The 19,104-nt window shown below is 39.5% G+C and overlaps 1 protein-coding gene across 1 annotated transcript in view; it reads left to right on the top strand.

Annotated features, from left to right (window-relative positions):
- LOC128651370 (serine/threonine-protein phosphatase 4 regulatory subunit 1) overlaps positions 1 to 19,104 on the top strand; it is a 515,789-nt gene that overhangs the window by 358,819 nt on the left and 137,866 nt on the right. Inside the window, exons 11-12 of the mRNA XM_053704495.1 lie at positions 7,602 to 7,981; positions 9,226 to 9,401. Of these exons, the coding sequence (XP_053560470.1) occupies positions 7,602 to 7,981; positions 9,226 to 9,401 (556 nt within the window). The remainder of the gene's footprint in view (positions 1 to 7,601; positions 7,982 to 9,225; positions 9,402 to 19,104) is intronic.

Here is a 19,104-nt window from a genome sequence, read left to right as displayed (position 1 = left end):
TTTTTCACCAGGATAAAGCGGTTTTAAGAACTACATTTGATTTCTTGCAAAAAGTTATTTATTCAGAGAACATTAATAAGGAAATTGTGGTTCTGTCTCTTTGAATTCTTAGGAAGGACTTCTACATAATTTGGTTGTAGTTAGTGTTTTAAAAATGTATCTGCAGGCTACAAAGGATTTTAGACGATCCTCTAATCTCTTCATTTGTTTCTCTTGTTTATGCAAGGGCCAAAAGGCATGAAATGTTACTTTGGCTTCTTTATTAAAACTCTTAATTCATAAAGCTTACTTGGAGACAGGAAAGCCTCCCCCAAAAGACATTACGGTTCAGTCTACCAGATCAATTTCTACTTCCTGGGCTTTTAAAAATGAGGCTTCTATTGAACAAATTTGCAAGGGAGCAACATGGTCATCCTTACATACCTTTACTAAATTCTCCCACTTTGATGTTTTTGCTTCTTTGGAAGCGGCTTTTGTAGGAAAGTTCTTCAGGCTGCAGTGTCTGAAAATTAGGTGCATGCCTTTTCAATTACTTTTTTTAGCTCACTCTCATTACTTGTGGACTCCACAGCTTGGGTATTAGTTCCCAGAAGCAATAAACTTGTGGACTCTCAACACCTAACAAAAGGAAACAAAATGTATGCTTACCTGATAAATTAATTTCTTTTGCAGTGGTGAGAGTACATGATGCCCGCCTTAATTATTTTAATTATTTTTTCTGGCGACAGTTCTAGTTTTGCACCTCTTTTCCTTTTTATGTCCTTCCCTACCTTCTACTTCTCCTTCTTTTTACTTGGCTATACTTAAGACTGGCTAGTCTAATCATTGAGGAGGGATAGAATATTCTTGGAGTTTTTGTGAAGCTTCTTCTAGTGGCCAGGAGTTAAATCCCAAAAGTAATGAACTCATGGACTTTCACCACCTCAACAGAAATGAATTTATTGGGAAAACATAACCCCCCCCCAAAGCTGTCAGGTAGTAACCATAGGTAACATATTATTTAATAGGGGACAAACAAATCTATAACCACTTATTTAACCCTTTGAGTGCTAAGCACTTTCCCACCTGGGTGCTAAGGTGATTTAAGTTTTTTTTTAATTTTTTTTTAACTTTTTTTTTACTTTTCCAGAGACTTACACTGTTAGAAAGGTTAGGCGATTACCTTTCCAACGGTTGGTCTTGGGATCTGTAGCTGCTTAGATGCCTGAGATACAAGCGTCTAAGCAGCAGGACCCCTTTCCCTATACTTTGTATTGTAAATTTCTTTCATGTAATTGGCAAGAGTCCATGAGCTAGTGACGTATGGGATATACAATCCTACCAGGAGGGGCAAAGTTTCCCAAAATGCCTATAAATACACCCCTCACCACACCCACAATTCAGTTTTACAAACTTTGCCTCCTATGGAGGTGGTGAAGTAACTTTGTGCTACGTTGATTTCTACGTTGATTTCTATGTTGATATGCGCTTCTCAGCATTTTGAAGCTCGATTCCTCTGAGTACAGTGAATGTCAGAGGGATATATCACCTATTGAATGCAATGGTTTTCTTCACGGGAGATCTATTTCATAGGTTCTCTGTTATCGGTCATAGAGATTAATCTCCTACCTCCCTTTTCAGATCGACGATATACTCATATTCCATTACCTCTACTGATAACTGTTTCAGTACTGGTTTGGCTATCTGCTATATGTGGATGGGTGTCTTTTGGTAAGTATGTTTTCATTACTTAAGACACTCTCAGCTCTGGTTTGGAACTTTATGTATTTATATAAAGTTCTAAATATATGTATTGTACTTATATTTGCCATGATTCAGGTTTTCAGTATATTTCCTTTTGCAGACTGTCGGTTTCATATCTGGGAAATGCATTTTTTTGGAAAAATGTATTTCTTACCTGGGGTATAGTCTTTTTTTCAATTGGCTGTCATTTTAAAATTTGCGGACAGAATTAGGCTTGCGAGGGCGCAAAATGCCAAAGTATATTGCGTCATTTTTGGCGCGAAGTTATGTTCGATGACGCAAATTCGTCATTTCCGGCGTCTTAGTTGACGCAGTGTCCTTTCACAAGGTTGCGTCTTCATTGATGCGAGTGTGTCATTTTCAGATGTTAGCGCCAAAAAAAAAATTAAATAAAAATTCTGTTTCTGTTGTGCGTCTTACTTGGTGTCAAATATTTTCATTATTTAAAACCCCATTCCTATATGCCTCTTGCCTTTTTTCTCTATCAGAGGGCTATGCTGTTTGCATTTTTCCCCATTCCTGAAACTGTCATATAAGGAAATTGATAATTTTGCTTTATATGTTGTTTTTTTTCTCTTACATTTGCAAGATGTCTCAATCTGATCCTGTCTCAGAAATCACTGTTGGAACCCTGCTGCCTGATAACAGTTCTACCAAAGCTAAGTACATTTGTTGTAAACTTGTGGAGATTATATCTCCAGCTGTGGTTTGTAATAGTTGTCATGATAAACTTTTACATGCAGATAATGTTTCCATCAGTAATAGTACATTGCCTGTTGCGGTTACTTCAACATCTAATGTACAAGATATATCTGTGAATTTAAAATAATTTGTTGCTGATTTTATTCAGAAGTTTTTGTCTGCCATCCCGCCTTCTAATAAACGTAAAAGGTCTTTTAAAACTTCTCATAAAGTTGATGAAATTTCAAATGACCGACAACATACTGAATTATCCTCCTCTGATGAGGATCTATCTGATTCAGAAGATCCTTCCTCAGATATTGACACTGACAAATCTACTTATATATTTAAAATGGAGAATATTTGTTCTTTGTTAAAAGAAGTGTTGATTACATTGGATATTGAGGAAACTAGTTCTGATATGATTTCTAAGGAATGGAATAGGCCTGGTACTTCTTTTATTCCTTCTTCAAGGTTTAAAAAATTGTATCCTTTGCCAGCAGTTACATTGGAGTTTTGGGAAAAGATCCCCAAAGTTGATGGGGCTATCTCTACGAGTGCTAAACGTACTACTATTCCTATGGAAGATAGTACTTCTTTTAAGGATCCTTTAGATAGGAAACTTGAATCTTATCTAAGGAAAGCCTATTTGTATTCGGGTCATCTTCTCAGGCCTGCAATTTCTTTGGCTGATGTTGCAGCTGCATCAACTTTTTGGTTGGAAAATTTAGCGCAACAAGAATTGGATTCTGATTTTTCCAGCATTGTTAGCTTGCGTCAACATGCTAATCATTTTATTTGTGATGCCATTTTTGATATCATCAAAATTGATGTTAAATCTATGTCTTTAGCTGTTTTAGCTAGAAGAGCTTTGTGGCTTAAATCTTGGAATGCTGACATGACTTCTAAGTCCAGATGGCTATCTCTTTCTTTCCAAGGTATTAATTTATTTGGTTCTCAGTTGGATTCGATTATTTCAACTGTCACTGGAGGGAAGGGAGCTTTTTTGCCTCAGGATAAAACCTTTTTCTAACCGTTTTTGTTCCTTTCGACATAATAAAGAACAGAAACCTAATCTGTCCAAAATCAATGGATTCTGAGTATTGTCTCTCAGGGGTACCGAATAGGATTCAGAGTAAGACGTCCTGTGAGAAGATTTTTTTCTCTCATGCATCCCAGCAAATCCAGTAAAGGCTCAGGCTTTCCTGAAGTGTGTTTCAGACCTGGAGTTTTCAAGGGTAATCATGCCAGTTCCGTTTCAGGAACAGGGTCTGGGGTTTTATTCAAATCTATTCATTGTCCCAAAGAAAGAAAATTCATTCAGACCGGTTCTGGATCTGAAAATTTTGAATCGTTATGTAAGAGTACCAACTTTCAAAATGGTGACTATAAGGACTATTCTGCCTTTTGTTCAGCAAGGACATTATATGTCCACAATAGACTTACAGGGTGCATATCTTCATATTCCGATTCATCCAGATCATTATCAGTTCCTGAGATTCTCTTTTCTAGAAAAGCATTACCAATTTGTCGCTCTTCCTTTTGGCCTAGCGACAGCTCAAAGAATCTTTTCAAAGGTTCTCGGGTGCCCTACTCGCTGTAATCAGAGAGCAGGGTATTGCAGTGTTTCCTTATTTGGACGATATCTTGGTACTTGCTCAGTCTTTACGTTCTGCAGAATCTCACATGAATCAACTAGTGTTGTTTCTTCAAAGACATGGTTGGAGGATCAATTTACCAAAATGTTTTTAGGTTTCCAGATAGATTCAGTGTCCATGACTTTGTCTCTAACAGACAAGAGATGTTTAAAATTGGTTGCAGCCTTTTGGAACCTTCAGTCTCAGTCATTCCCTTCAGTAGCTATGTGCATGGAAGTTTTAGGTCTCATGACTGCAGCATCGGACGCGATCCCCTTTGCTCGTTTTCACATGAGACCTCTTCAGCTTTGTATGCTGAACCAATGGTGCAGGGATTATACAAGAATATCACAATTAATATCCTTAAATCCCAATGTTCGACTATCTCTGACTTGGTGGTTAGATCCCCACCATATAATTCAAGGGGCTTCTTTTGTTTGTCCAACCTGGACTGTAATCACAACAGTTGCAATTCTTTCAGGTTGGGGAGCTGTCTGTGGAACTCTGACAGCACAAGGGGTTTGGAAATCTCAAGAGGCGAGGTTACCAATCAATATTTTGGAACTCCGTGCTATTTTCAGGGCTCTTCAGGTTTGGCCTCTGTTGAAGAGAGAACCATTCATTTGTTTTCAGACAGACAATATCACAACTGTGGCATATGTCAATCATCAGGGCAGGACTCACAGTCCCCTAGCTATAAAAGAAGTATCTCGGATACTTGCTTGGGCAGAATCCAGCTCTTGTATAATTTCTGCGGTACATATCCCAAGTATAGACAATTGAGAAGTGGATTATTTCAGCCGTCAGACTTAACATCCGGGGATGGTCTCTCCATCCAGATGTGTTTTTTCAGATTGTTCAGATGTGGGGTCTTCCAGAAATAGTTCTGATGGCTTCTCATCTAAACAAGAAACTTCCCAGGTACATATCCAGGTCCAGGCATTCTCAGGCGGAGTCTGTGGATGCATTAGCAGTTCCTTGGTTTTTCCAACCTGCTTATATCTTTCCGCCTCTAGTTCTTCTTCCAAGAGTGATTTCCAAAATCATCATGGAACATTCGTTTGTGTTTCTGGTAGATCCAGCATGGCCTCACAGGTTCTGGTATGCGGACGGATGTCCAGTTGTCAACCTTAACCATTTTTCCTTCAGGATCTCAAATTGCTAAATTTGAAGGTATGGAAATTGAACGCTTAGTGCTAAGTCGTAGAGGTTTCTCTGACTCAGTGATTGATACTATGTTACAGGCTCGTAAATCTGTTTCTAGGAAGATTTATTATCGAGTTTGGAAGACTTATATTTCATGGTGTTCTTCTCATAAATTCTCCTGGCATTCTTTTAGAATTTCTAGAATTTTACAGTTTATTCAGGATGGTTTGGATAAACGTTTATCTGCAAGTCCCGTGAATGGACAAATCTCTGTTCTTTCTGTTTTATTTCACAGAAAGATTGCTAAGATTCCTGATATTCACTGTTTTGTTCAGACTTTGGTCTGTATCAAGCCTATCATTAAATCAATCTCTCGTCCTTAGAGTCTTAATTTGGTTTTGAAAGCTTTACAGGCTCCTCCTTTTGAGCCTATGCAGTCTTTGGCTATTTAATAACTTTCTTGGAAAGTGTTGTTCCTTTTGGCTATCTCTTCTGCTAGAAGAGTTTCTGAATTATCTGTTTTTTCTTGTGAGTAACCTTTTCTGATTTTTCACCAAGATAAGGCAGTTTTGCGGACTTCATTTAAATTTTTACCTAAAGTTGTGAATTCTAACAACATTAATAGGGAAATTGTTGTCCCCTCTTTGTGTCCTAATCCTAAGAATTCTTTGGAAAAGATCCTTACATTATCTGGATGTTGTAAGAGCTTTGAAATATTATGTCTAAGCTACTTAAGATTTCAGGAAGACTTCTAGTCTATTTGTTGTCTTTTCTGGTTCTATGAAAGGTCAGAAAGCTTCTGCCATTTCCTTGGCTTCTTGGATAAAGCTTTTGATTCATAAAGCTTATTTGGAGTCAGGTCAGGCCCCGCCTCAGAGAATCACAGCTCATTCTACTAGATCAGTCTCCACTTCGTGGGTTTTTAAGAATGAAGCTTCAGTTGATCAGATTTGCAAAGCAGCAACTTGGTCTTCTTTGCATACATTTACTAAATTCTACCGTTTTGATGTATTTGCCTCTTCGGAAGCAGTTTTTGGTAGAAAAGTTCTTCAGGCAGCTGTTTGTTTTGATTCCTCTGCTTATGTTTTAATTTTTTTTTCTTTCATTTATTTGGTTGTGGATTTATTTTTTTCAGTGAAAAATGGCTGTTTTTATTTTATCCCTCCCCCTCTAGTGACTCTTGTGTGGAGTTCCACATCTTGGGTATTTCTATCCCATACGTTACATGAAAGAAAAAATAATTTATGTAAAAACTTACCTCATAAATTCATTTATTTCATATTGGCAAGAGTCCATGAGACCCACCCTTTTTATGGTGGTTATGTTTTTTTGTATAAAGCACAATTATATTTCCAATTCCTTTTTTGATGCTTTTTACTCCTTTTTTTCTATCACCACACTACTTGGCTATTCGTTAAACTGAGTTGTGAGTGTGGTGAGGGGTGTATTTATAGTCATTTTGAGGTTTGGGAAACTTTGCTCCTCCTGGTAGGATTGTATATCCCATACGTCACTAGCTCATGGACTCTTGCAAATATGAAAGAAATTAATTTATCAGGTAAGTTCTTAAATAAATTATGTTTTTATCAAATTTGCTTTTTTCTCTTGATATTCTTAGTTCTCTAGATATTCTTAGTTGAAACTAAACCTAGGCAGACTCATATGCTAATTTCTAAGTCTTTGAGGGCTGCCTCTTATCACATGCTTTTTAAATTCCTTTTCAACACAAAGAGACTGAAAGTACACATGGGCCATATAGATAACACTGTGTTCAGGCACAGGGAGTTATTTAAGATTTAGCACAACACAATGCTAAATGCAAGACAATATATAATAAACAGTCATGTGATCAGGGGGCTGGAAGAAGGTTCTTAGATACAAGGTAATCACAGAGGTAAACAGTATATTAATATAACTGTATTGGTTATGCAAAACTGGGGAATGGTTAATAAAGGGATTATCTATCTTTTAAAACAATAACAATTCTATTGTAGACTGTCCCTTTAATGCATCTTTGAGCACCCATTTTATTCCTTCAAATCTCTACTCTCTATATTGAATGGTAGTGTCCTAATATGTAGATTGACTAGTTGGACAGAGGCACTTCTCTTTAGGAGATGAATGGTCTCACCCCTGTTTAGTTCACGGCAAAGTGATTATACAGTCTCTAGTTTATCTCCTCTTCAGATACTGAAGCATTAAAAGCCATAGCAACCTCTTTACTAATATTTACAACAGTGCAAAAGTTATGTTTGCTTTAATGATCTTATTCTTAAATAAAGAAATAATTAGAAGTGGTACCGTTAAGTGAATCTAGAGCTGTATCTTGGAAAAAAAAGTTTGCCAATAGTCTATTGATGAGAAATGACCAACCATTTTTTTCCTCTTCCTCAGCCCTGGAAATCGTGCGAATGCCACACCTGATAATGCGGATAGCAACAAGCATTTAGAGAGATGCACTATATATAGTACTGAACTGAATCATGATAAGGTTGATGCCACGTGCAGTGCCATAGAAGATGATGCCATGAGCCACTGCAATAAATTTCATGCCAACTCTATCCAAGGCGAAGCACGAGTAGGAGATGTATTTAACTCTTTCAATTTCTGGCGCAGCCCTTTGCCTGATATAAGTGAAGAGCTGGAACTGCTCCATGTAGAAAAAGCCAAGGATTCTAAACCGAGTTCCAAATGCAATCAATACTTAGTCAGCAGTGACATAAAAATGGTGATCCAGAGTTTGCAGGGACACATGGACGATCCAGATGTTCAAAGTAAGAATTAGACGACAATAAGAAACTTGTGGTGTGAGGTAGTTAGGAGTTTGAAAACGACTAAAGTACAATCGCCAGTGTCCTCCACAGAAAATTTTGCCAGCCAGGTGGCATTATAAATAGACGGGTTGGGGGCAATGTAATACTTTATTATGACATGTACTGTTATCCAAAGCACAAATTAATTGCATAATTTAACATATAAATTAGTTAACAATAATTTGAGCAATAAACATTGAAATAATTTAATCTTGAAATATTTAAGCTTATTTTTAGGTAAAAAAATAATCCTGGTGGTCAATGAAATCAGCCGGGTGCTGCGCCTATTTAAAAGGTCCTGGAGAGCACACAGGTCACTTTACTTATAGTTTTTTAATGGCAAATTAAATCTATTTTTTTTTTTTAAAAACATGATAATGTGGTATTGTTAAACTGTTATCTAATTTCTCCTTATTTAAATAGAAATATTTACTGTTTGTAACAAATGTGGATTTAATTGAAGTTTTTTGCATGCAAAGCCTTTAAAGGTTCATAAGGTTTTTTTCTTCTTCTTCTAAATAAAAACAATAATTAACTCTTGCTCTAACATATGTAAGTTATAATTAATGGGTATGTTGTTATGAATTCTGCTCTGTTTAGATCCCTTGAAAAGCAGACTATGGGGCTGATTTACCAACCCTCCGTATTGGCCCCAATACCTCTGTTTCTCGCATACGATCTCTTGATTGACAACCCCTGCTAGCGGCCGATTGGCCACGAATCTGCAGGGGGCGGCATTACACAAGCAGTTCACCAGAACTGCTTGTGCAATGTTAAATGCCAACAGCTACAACGGATCATGTCCGTCCCTCTGTAAATCGGCCCCTATAACCTTGAGTAGAGGTGACGGTTATCAACTGAAGATGTTTAATTCTTAAATCTTTATGCAGCTTCTAAAATTTTACTTCCCTTGAAAATGTTTCTTTGGAATGGCAAAATTAACATCGGTGTTTTCCACTGCCTCCAAATATGCCTGCTTGCGTATCACTCCTGTATCAACTGTGGGTTTGCTGCAAGTGTCTGTAGCCAGTGCTGAGCTGATAGGAGTAGTTAATGGTAGAATATTCAGAGGTGTGTTAGATTACCACCTTTTAGGAATTCAAGTAATTGATCCCGAATGTTGCTAAACTTTCGTCATACTAATACAGTGCCACAAGCGCCATTTCTTTAGGATTTATCATTAACCAGTGCATTGTTACTTTCAGCTCAAATTGAGGTACTATCTGCTGCCCTTCGAGCTGCTGAGCTTGACACGGTAAACCAGGAAGAAATACAAAATGCACAGCAGGAAGATTCTTCAGCAGATATCTGCCCTAAATATCCAGCTTTGCCAGAACCAGAACGAGAGGAACCTAGTATTGTAAAACCTGTTGAAGACACAGTGAGTACCATATTTCTAAAAGTACAGATTGCCATTAAAGGGACTGTCTACACTAAAATTTATATTGTTTAAAAAGATAGATAATGCCTTAAAGGGACAGTAAACACCAGAATTTTTGTTGTTTAAAAAGGTAGATAATCCCTTTATTACCCATTCCCTAATTTTGCATAACCAACATAGTTATAATAATATACTTTTTACCTCTGTGATTACCTTGTATCATAGCCTCTGCAAACTGCCCCCTTATTTCAGTTCTTTTGACAGACATGCATTTTTAGCCAATCAGTGCTTGCTCTTAGGAGCTTCACGTGCCGGAGCTTAAAGGGACACTGAACCCAAATTTTTTCTTTTGTGATTCATATAGAGCAAGCAATTTTAAGCAACTTTCTAATTTACTCCTATTATCAATTTTTCTTCGTTCTCTTGCTATCTTTATTTGAAAAAGAAGACATCTAAGCTAAAGAGCCAGCCAATTTGTGGTTCAGAACCATGGACAGCACTTGTTTATTGGTGCTGTCCAATCAGCAAGGACAACCCAGGTTGTTCACCAAAAATGGGCCGGCATCTAAACTTAAATTCTTGCTTTTCAAATAAAGATACCAAGAGAATAAAGAAAATTTGACAATAGGAGTAAATTAGAAAGATGCTTAAAATGGCATTCTCTATCTGAATCATGAAAGAAAAAATTTGGGTACAGTGTCCCTTTAATGTTATCTATATGAAACACATGAACTAACGCCCTCTAGTGGTGAAAAACTGTCCAAATGCTTTCCGATTAGAGGCAGTCTTCAAGGTCTAAGAAATTAGCACATGAACCTCCTAGATTTAGCTTTCAACTAAGAATACCAAGAGAACAAAGCAAAATTGGTAATAAAAGTAAATTGGAAAGTTGTTTAAAATTACATGCCCTATTTAAATCATGAAAGATTTTTTTTTACTTTACTGTCCCTTTAACTACCCATTCCCCATCTTTGCACAACCAACATTGATATATTAATATAGTTTATAACATTTAAACCTCTAAATGTCTGCCTGTTTCTACACAGCCTCTTAATAACATGCTTTTTTAAAAAATTGTTTTTAACAACAGGAGATATATATACTGTATATAGAGCGGGCCATATAGATATAAAGATATAGAGAGATAAAGAGATAGAGATAACATTGTGTTCACACCCAAGGAGTTCTTAAAGATTTAGCACAGCACTAATTGGCTAAAATGGAAGTCAATAGATAATAAATAAAAAGTCATGTGATCAGGGGGCTGTCAGAAGATGCTTAGATACAAGGTAAACACAGATGTAATAGCTGAACCAGTGCACAGGTGAAGTAATCAGCTTATCAGTAACCAACCTGCTCTCATCCATCAGCTGATTATTTCACCTGTGCTCTAGTTCAGCGTTAATGAAAACCAGGACTGTTGGTGGGGGTACTTGAGGATCAATGTTGAGAAACACTGCTCTAACCAATCCAAGGACCTCCTCGCAGTACCATGTCATTCAGAGGGGCAGACAAGTAGTGAAAGGCCTTTTTCAGGGCTGTAGATGCTGTTACTGATTTAAGATCCTTGGCATTATGCATGCACTGCCTAGGGTGGGGTTGTCTACTTGGAAACAAGTTGCTACAGTTGAGGTAAGCATATTTGACGATGTTACTGACAGGTATGATACATGTTCTGATACTTCCCACAGTCTGGGGACATTTATTTCTACACCATACACTTATGGTTATCGTTTTTAGTGTGCCCTTTTCTGGGATAAATCCTTTCATGTTCTAGTGCTAACCTGTAAAGTATGTGAGGAAAGCTCTCAGGACAAATGGAGGTAGAAGGATACTCTGACCAACGGAGCTTGGTATCAAATTTGGGGTACAAATTTTATTTAACCCTGTATGTGCTGTTATAACTATGGTAAACTTTTAACTGTTTTATAGTTTGTTTTCAGTGCATAATGGTCAGTACTTTATTACTATTGTTAATGTTTCCCTCTAAAGGGTTAATCAGTTTTACATTGTGCATTTCTTTCCAATGACATGGAGAGTCCACAAATCCATTCTAATTACTAGTGGGAATTCAACTCCTGACCACCAGGAGAAGGCAAAGAACATCCCAGCAAAGCCGATAAGTATCAGTCCCACTTCCCATAAACCCCCAGTCTTTGAAGATGGTGTTTGAAGCTATAGTCCTTTCCTTCTTAGTATAAGGAGAGTCCACTGCATCATTCCTTACTGTTGGGAAATACTGAACCTGGCCACCAGAATGAGGCAAAGGCTTAAATACCTCTCCCACTTCCCCCATTCCCCAGTCATTCTTTGCTTTTCGTCACATGAGGATGGCAGAGAAGTGTCAGAAGATTTCGGAGTAGTTCCTTAGGAAGTGTATCTGCCCTTCGATATGGGACTGGAGTTTTAAGTAGTCTTGTCAGCCTCTCAGTGAGAGCATTGGCGAAAGTTAGTCTAGAGATGCAGGGAAGAGTCTTTCTGCAAACCCATCCAGACTGCCTGCTAACAGCTTCTAAGCAATCAGTGTTTCACTGCCTGCTTGTTTTCTCACTCAAGTCCATTTCAGGAGCGATGCTACAAGACTGTCACATTTGAGAGGCTGTGTTTCTGTTCCACAGCATGAATTCTGGTAAGATTGTTTTGTTTTTTCATATGTTGAAAACGCCTAGAAGACAGGGTCACAGTGTGGCTCCTTTTCTCTTAATAGAATCATGGGTTAATATCTCCTGAGGGGGATTATTGAACAGTGGGGATTAATCAAATGTGATGCTTTTGATTTTATGCTGCTAAGCCTCCTGCTGCGGAGGAACCAGCCTTTAGATTTAAGATTGAACACTTAAAGGATTACTTTCTGTTATAATTTTTAAGCTAAACAACTAACATATTAAAGTTAATAAACATTAATTAAAACCTACTGAGCTATATTTTCTCCAAAACGAAGTTTCATAACGTTCTAAAAGTTATATCTTTCTTCTGTTATGTGTGATCAGTCCACGGGTCATCATTACTTCTGGGATATAACTCCTCCCCAACAGGAAATGCAAGAGGATTCACCCAGCAGAGCTGCATATAGCTCCTCCCCTCTACGTCAGTCCCAGTCATTCTCTTGCACCCAACGACTAGATAGGATGTGTGAGAGGATTATGGTGATTATACTTAGTTTTTATGACTTCAATCAAAAGTTTGTTATTTTAAAATAGCACCGGAGCGTGTTATTACTTCTCTGGCAGAGTTTGAGGAAGAATCTGTCAGAGTTTTTTACTATGATTTTAACCGGAGTAGTTAAGATCATATTGCTGTTCTCGGCCATCTGAGGGAGGTAAAGGCTTCAGATCAGGGGACAGCGGGCAGATGAATCTGCATTGAGGTATGTAGCAGTTTTTATTTTCTGAATGGAATTGATGAGAAAATCCTGCCATACCGTTAAAATGACATGTATGTATACACTTCAGTATTCTGGGGATGGTATTTCACCGGAACTACTCTGTTAAAGGTCACTAATCCTTTTTAATAACTATTTATCATGTTAAACGTTTTTGCTGGAATGTAGAATCGTTTACATTGCTGAGGTACTGTGTGAATAAATATTTGGGCTTTATTTTCCACTTGGCAGTTTTTTTTTTTTTTTTTTTTTTTTTTTGCTTTAATTGTGACAGTTTCGTTTCTCTTCACTGCTGTGTGGGAGAGGGAGGGGCCGTTTTTGGCGCTCTTTGCTACGCATCAAAAAATACCAGTCAGTTACTTTTATATTTCCTGCATGATCCGGTTCATCTCTGATAGATCTCAGGGGTCTTCAAACTTCTTTGAAGGGAGGTAAATTCTCTCAGCAGAGCTGTGAGAATTCTTATAGTGACTGTGAATAAAAACGTTGCTTTGTATTTTTTATGTCAAATTTAATTATTGTTATTTTACTAATGGGAACAAACCTTTGCTAAAAGTTTTGTTGTTTTAAAGTTTGATGCTATAACTGTTTTTCAGTTCATTATTTCAACTGTCATTTAATCGTTAGTACCTCTTTGAGGCACAGTACGGTTTTTGCTAAAAAAGATTATAACCAAGTTGTAAGTTTTTTGCTAGTGTGTTAAACATGTCTGACTCAGAGGAAGATATCTGTGTCATTTGTTCCAATGCCAAGGTGGAGCCCAATAGAAATTTATGTACTAACTGTATTGATGCTACTTTAAATAAAAGTCAATCTGTACAATGTGAACAAATTTCACCAAACAGCGAGGGGAGAGTTATGCCGACTAACTCGCCTCACGCGGCAGTACCTGCATCTCCCGCCCGGGAGGTGCGTGATATTTTGGCGCCTAGTACATCTGGGCGGCCATTACAGATAACATTACAAGATATGGCTACTGTTATGACTGAAGTTTTGTCTAAATTACCAGAACTAAGAGGCAAGCGTGATCACTCTGGGGTGAGAACAGAGTGCGCTGACAATGCTAGGGCCATGTCTGATACTGCGTCACAGCTCGCAGAGCATGAGGACGGAGAGCTTCATTCTGTGGGTGACGGTTCTGATCCAAACAGATTGGACTCAGATATTTCAAATTTTAAATTTAAATTGGAGAACCTCCGTGTATTACTAGGGGAGGTCTTAGCAGCTCTCAACGATTGTAACACCGTTGCAATACCAGAGAAACTGTGTAGGTTGGATAAATACTTTGCGGTACCGGCGAGTACTGACGTTTTTCCTATACCTAAGAGACTAACTGAAATTGTTACTAAGGAGTGGGATAGACCCGGTGTGCCGTTCTCACCCCCTCCAATATTTAGAAAGATGTTTCCAATAGACGCCACCACTCGGGACTTATGGCAAACGGTCCCCAAGGTGGAGGGAGCAGTTTCTACTTTAGCTAAGCGTACCACTATCCCGGTGGAGGATAGCTGTGCTTTCTCAGATCCAATGGATAAAAAATTAGAGGGTTACCTTAAGAAAATGTTTGTTCAACAAGGTTTTATATTACAACCCCTTGCATGTATCGCGCCGATTACGGCTGCGGCAGCATTTTGGATTGAGTCGCTTGAAGAGAACCTTAGTTCATCTACGCTAGACGACATTACGGACAGGCTTAGAGTCCTTAAACTAGCTAATTCCTTCATTTCGGAGGCCGTAGTACATTTAACCAAACTTACGGCTAAGAACTCAGGATTCGCCATACAGGCACGTAGGGCGCTGTGGCTAAAATCCTGGTCAGCTGATGTTACTTCTAAGTCCAAATTACTTAATATACCTTTCAAGGGGCAGTCTTTATTTGGGCCCGGTTTGAAAGAGATTATCGCTGACATTACAGGAGGTAAGGGCCACGCCCTACCTCAAGACAAAGCCAAAGCTAAGGCTAGACAGTCTAATTTTCGTCCCTTTCGAAACTTCAAAACAGGAGCAGCATCAACCTCCACTGCACCAAAACAGGAAGGAGCTGTTGCTCGTTACAGGCAAGGCTGGAAGCCTAACCAGTCCTGGAACAAGAGCAAGCAGGCCAGGAAACCTGCTGCTGCCCCAAAGACAGCATGAACCGAGAGCCCCCGATCCGGGACCGGATCTAGTGGGGGGCAGACTCTCTCTCTTCGCCCAGGCCTGGGCAAGAGATGTTCAGGATCCCTGGGCACTAGAGATCATATCTCAGGGATACCTTCTAGACTTCAAATTGTCTCCCCCAAGAGGGAGATTTCATCTGTCAAGGTTGTCAACAAACCAGATAAAGAAAGAAGCGTTTCTACGCTGTGTACAAGATCTGTTAATAATGGGAGTGATCCATCCGGTTCCGCGGTCGGAACAAGGACAAGGGTTCTACTCAAACCTGTTTGTGGTTCCCAAAAAAGAGGGAACTTTCAGGCCAATCTTAGATTTAAAGATTCTAAACAAATTCCTAAGAGTTCCATCGTTCAAAATGGAAACTATTCGGACAATCTTACCCATGATCCAAGAGGGTCAGTACATGACCACAGTGGATTTAAAGGATGCTTACCTTCACATACCGATTCACAAAGATCATCACCGGTATCTAAGGTTTGCCTTCTTAGACAGGCACTACCAGTTTGTAGCTCTTCCATTCGGATTGGCTACGGCTCCAAGAATCTTCACAAAGGTTCTGGGTGCCCTTCTGGCGGTACTAAGACCGCGAGGGATTTCGGTAGCTCCATACCTAGACGACATTCTAATACAAGCTTCAAGCTTTCAAACTGCCAAGTCTCATACAGAGTTAGTTCTGGCATTTCTAAGGTCGCATGGATGGAAAGTGAACGAAAAGAAGAGTTCTCTTTTTCCTCTCACAAGAGTTCCATTCTTGGGGACTCTTATAGATTCTGTAGAAATGAAGATTTACCTGACAGAGGACAGGTTAACAAAGCTTCAAAATGCATGCCGTGTCCTTCATTCCATTCAACACCCGTCAGTAGCTCAATGCATGGAGGTGATCGGCTTAATGGTAGCGGCAATGGACATAGTACCTTTTGCACGCCTACACCTCAGACCTCTGCAATTATGCATGCTAAGTCAGTGGAATGGGGATTACTCAGATTTGTCCCCTACTCTGAATCTGAATCAAGAGACCAGAAATTCTCTTCTATGGTGGCTTCATCGGCCACACCTGTCCAGGGGGATGCCATTCAGCAGGCCAGACTGGACAATTGTAACAACAGACGCCAGCCTACTAGGTTGGGGCGCTGTCTGGAATTCTCTAAAGGCTCAGGGACTATGGAATCAGGAGGAGAGTCTCCTTCCAATAAACATTCTGGAATTGAGGGCAGTTCTCAATGCCCTTCTAGCTTGGCCCCAATTAACAACTCGGGGGTTCATCAGGTTTCAGTCGGACAACATCACGACTGTAGCTTACATCAACCATCAGGGAGGGACAAGAAGCTCCCTAGCAATGGTGGAAGTATCAAAGATAATTCGCTGGGCAGAGTCTCACTCTTGCCACCTGTCAGCAATCCACATCCCGGGAGTGGAGAACTGGGAGGCGGATTTCTTGAGTCGCCAGACTTTTCATCCGGGGGAGTGGGAACTTCATCCGGAAGTCTTTGCCCAAATACTTCGACGTTGGGGCAAACCAGAGATAGATCTCATGGCGTCTCGCCAGAACGCCAAACTTCCTCGCTACGGGTCCAGATCCAGGGATCCGGGAGCGGTTCTGATAGATGCTTTGACAGCACCTTGGAACTTCGGGATGGCTTATGTGTTTCCACCCTTTCCACTGCTTCCTCGATTGATTGCCAAAATCAAGCAGGAGAGAGCATCAGTGATTCTAATAGCGCCTGCATGGCCACGCAGGACTTGGTATGCAGATCTAGTGGACATGTCATCCTGTCCGCCTTGGTCTCTACCTCTAAGACAGGACCTTCTGATACAGGGTCCATTCAAACATCAAAATCTAACTTCTCTGAAGCTGACTGCTTGGAAATTGAACGTTTGATTTTATCAAAACGTGGTTTTTCTGAGTCGGTTATTGATACCCTGATACAGGCTAGGAAGCCTGTTACCAGAAAGATTTACCATAAAATATGGCATAAATACCTATACTGGTGCGAATCCAAACATTACTCCTGGAGTAAGGTTAGGATCTCTAGGATATTGTCTTTTCTACAAGAAGGGTTAGAAAAGGGTTTATCAGCTAGTTCATTAAAGGGACAGATTTCAGCTCTGTCCATCTTGTTACACAGGCGTCTGTCAGAAAATCCAGACGTCCAGGCTTTTTGTCAGGCTTTAGCTAGGATCAAGCCTGTGTTTAAAGCTGTTGCTCCGCCATGGAGTTTAAACTTAGTTCTTAACGTTTTACAGGGTGTTCCATTTGAACCCCTTCATTCCATTGATATAAAATTGTTATCTTGGAAAGTTCTGTTTTTAATGGCTATTTCCTCGGCTCGAAGAGTCTCTGAGTTATCAGCCTTACATTGTGATTCTCCTTATCTGATTTTTCACTCAGACAAGGTAGTTCTGCGTACTAAACCTGGGTTCTTACCTAAGGTGGTCACTAACAGGAATATCAATCAAGAGATTGTTGTTCCATCCTTGTGTCCAAATCCTTCTTCAAAGAAGGAACGTCTTCTACACAATCTGGATGTAGTTCGTGCCCTCAAGTTCTACTTGCAGGCAACTAAAGATTTTCGCCAAACTTCTTCCCTGTTTGTCGTTTATTCTGGACAGAGGAGAGGTCAAAAAGCTTCTGCTACCTCTCTCTCTTTTTGGCTTCGTAACATAATACGTTTAGCCTATGAGACTGCTGGACAGCAGCCTCCTGAAAGAATTACAGCCCACTCCACTAGAGCTGTGGCTTCCACTTGGGCCTTTAAGAATGAGGCCTCTGTTGAACAGATTTGCAAGGCTGCAACTTGGTCTTCGCTTCATACTTTTTCCAAATTTTACAAATTTGACACTTTTGCTTCTTCGGAGGCTATTTTTGGGAGAAAGGTTCTTCAGGCAGTGGTTCCTTCTGTATAATGAGCCTGCCTATCCCTCCCGTCATCCGTGTACTTTTGCTTTGGTATTGGTATCCCAGAAGTAATGATGACCCGTGGACTGATCACACATAACAGAAGAAAACATAATTTATGCTTACCTGATAAATTCCTTTCTTCTGTTGTGTGATCAGTCCACGGCCCGCCCTGTTTTAAGGCAGGTAAATATTTTTTAAATTATACTCCAGTCACCACTTCACCCTTGGTTACTCCTTTATCGTTGATTCTTGGTCGAATGACTGGGACTGACGTAGAGGGGAGGAGCTATATGCAGCTCTGCTGGGTGAATCCTCTTGCATTTCCTGTTGGGGAGGAGTTATATCCCAGAAGTAATGATGACCCGTGGACTGATCACACAACAGAAGAAAGGAATTTATCAGGTAAGCATAAATTATGTTTTTGTTCGCCGATGATGTCACGTTATCCTGCCCACTATTTTCAGCACTGCATGTTCAAAATACTTAAACCAATAACTTTGTGTTTAAAGCGCCATTTTGAAACCTAGGTATTGTAAACGGATTGGTACAGAGCAAAGCATACCCACAGAGTGGGTTTGGAAAACAATTAAATTTGCAGACAAGATTTCTGATATACGGTAGAGATATGTTAATGAAATGCTATTGATAAAAAGCGTATTTGGGGTAGTTAGTTAGTAACAGGCATAGAAAATATTTACTTACAGTGGCCCTTTAAGTTTTCTTCTAAAGGAAGTCCTGTCTTCATTAGAGGTTCCAGAGGCCAAGCTGTCTGATAAACCTTTGATTTCTAAATTAGAGTTTACGAGGACAGGGTAGTGCCTTTAACTTTTCCTGTGCCTGTTAAGATGCAGAACATTATTAAGAATGAATGGGACAGAATTGGATCATTCTTTTCCCCTTCGTCTTCCTTTAAAAAATTATTCCCGGTCCCGGACTCTCATTTGGATTTGTGGAGTTCCGTCCCTAAGGTGCATGGAGCTTTCTCAACGCTTGCCAAATGCACTAATATCACACTTCAGGATAGCTTGTCATTTAGAGAGCCGATTGATAAAAAGACGGAAACTCTTCTAAGAAAAATGTTTCAACATACGGGATATTTGTTTCAACCCGCAGCGGCTTTTGCCGCGGTTGCTGGCGCAGCTACCTACTGGTGCAACTCCTTATCGGATTTAATAGAGGTGGATCTGTGATGCAAACATGCAGATTATTCGCCTAAATACTAAGCCTTCTGGCTTTTCAGTTCAGGCCCGTCGGCCCCCTGGCTG

The sequence above is a fragment of the Bombina bombina genome, chromosome 1, assembly GCF_027579735.1.
Source record: "Bombina bombina isolate aBomBom1 chromosome 1, aBomBom1.pri, whole genome shotgun sequence".
NCBI lineage: Eukaryota > Metazoa > Chordata > Amphibia > Anura > Bombinatoridae > Bombina > Bombina bombina.
This window is presented reverse-complemented; position numbering and strand designations above follow the sequence as displayed.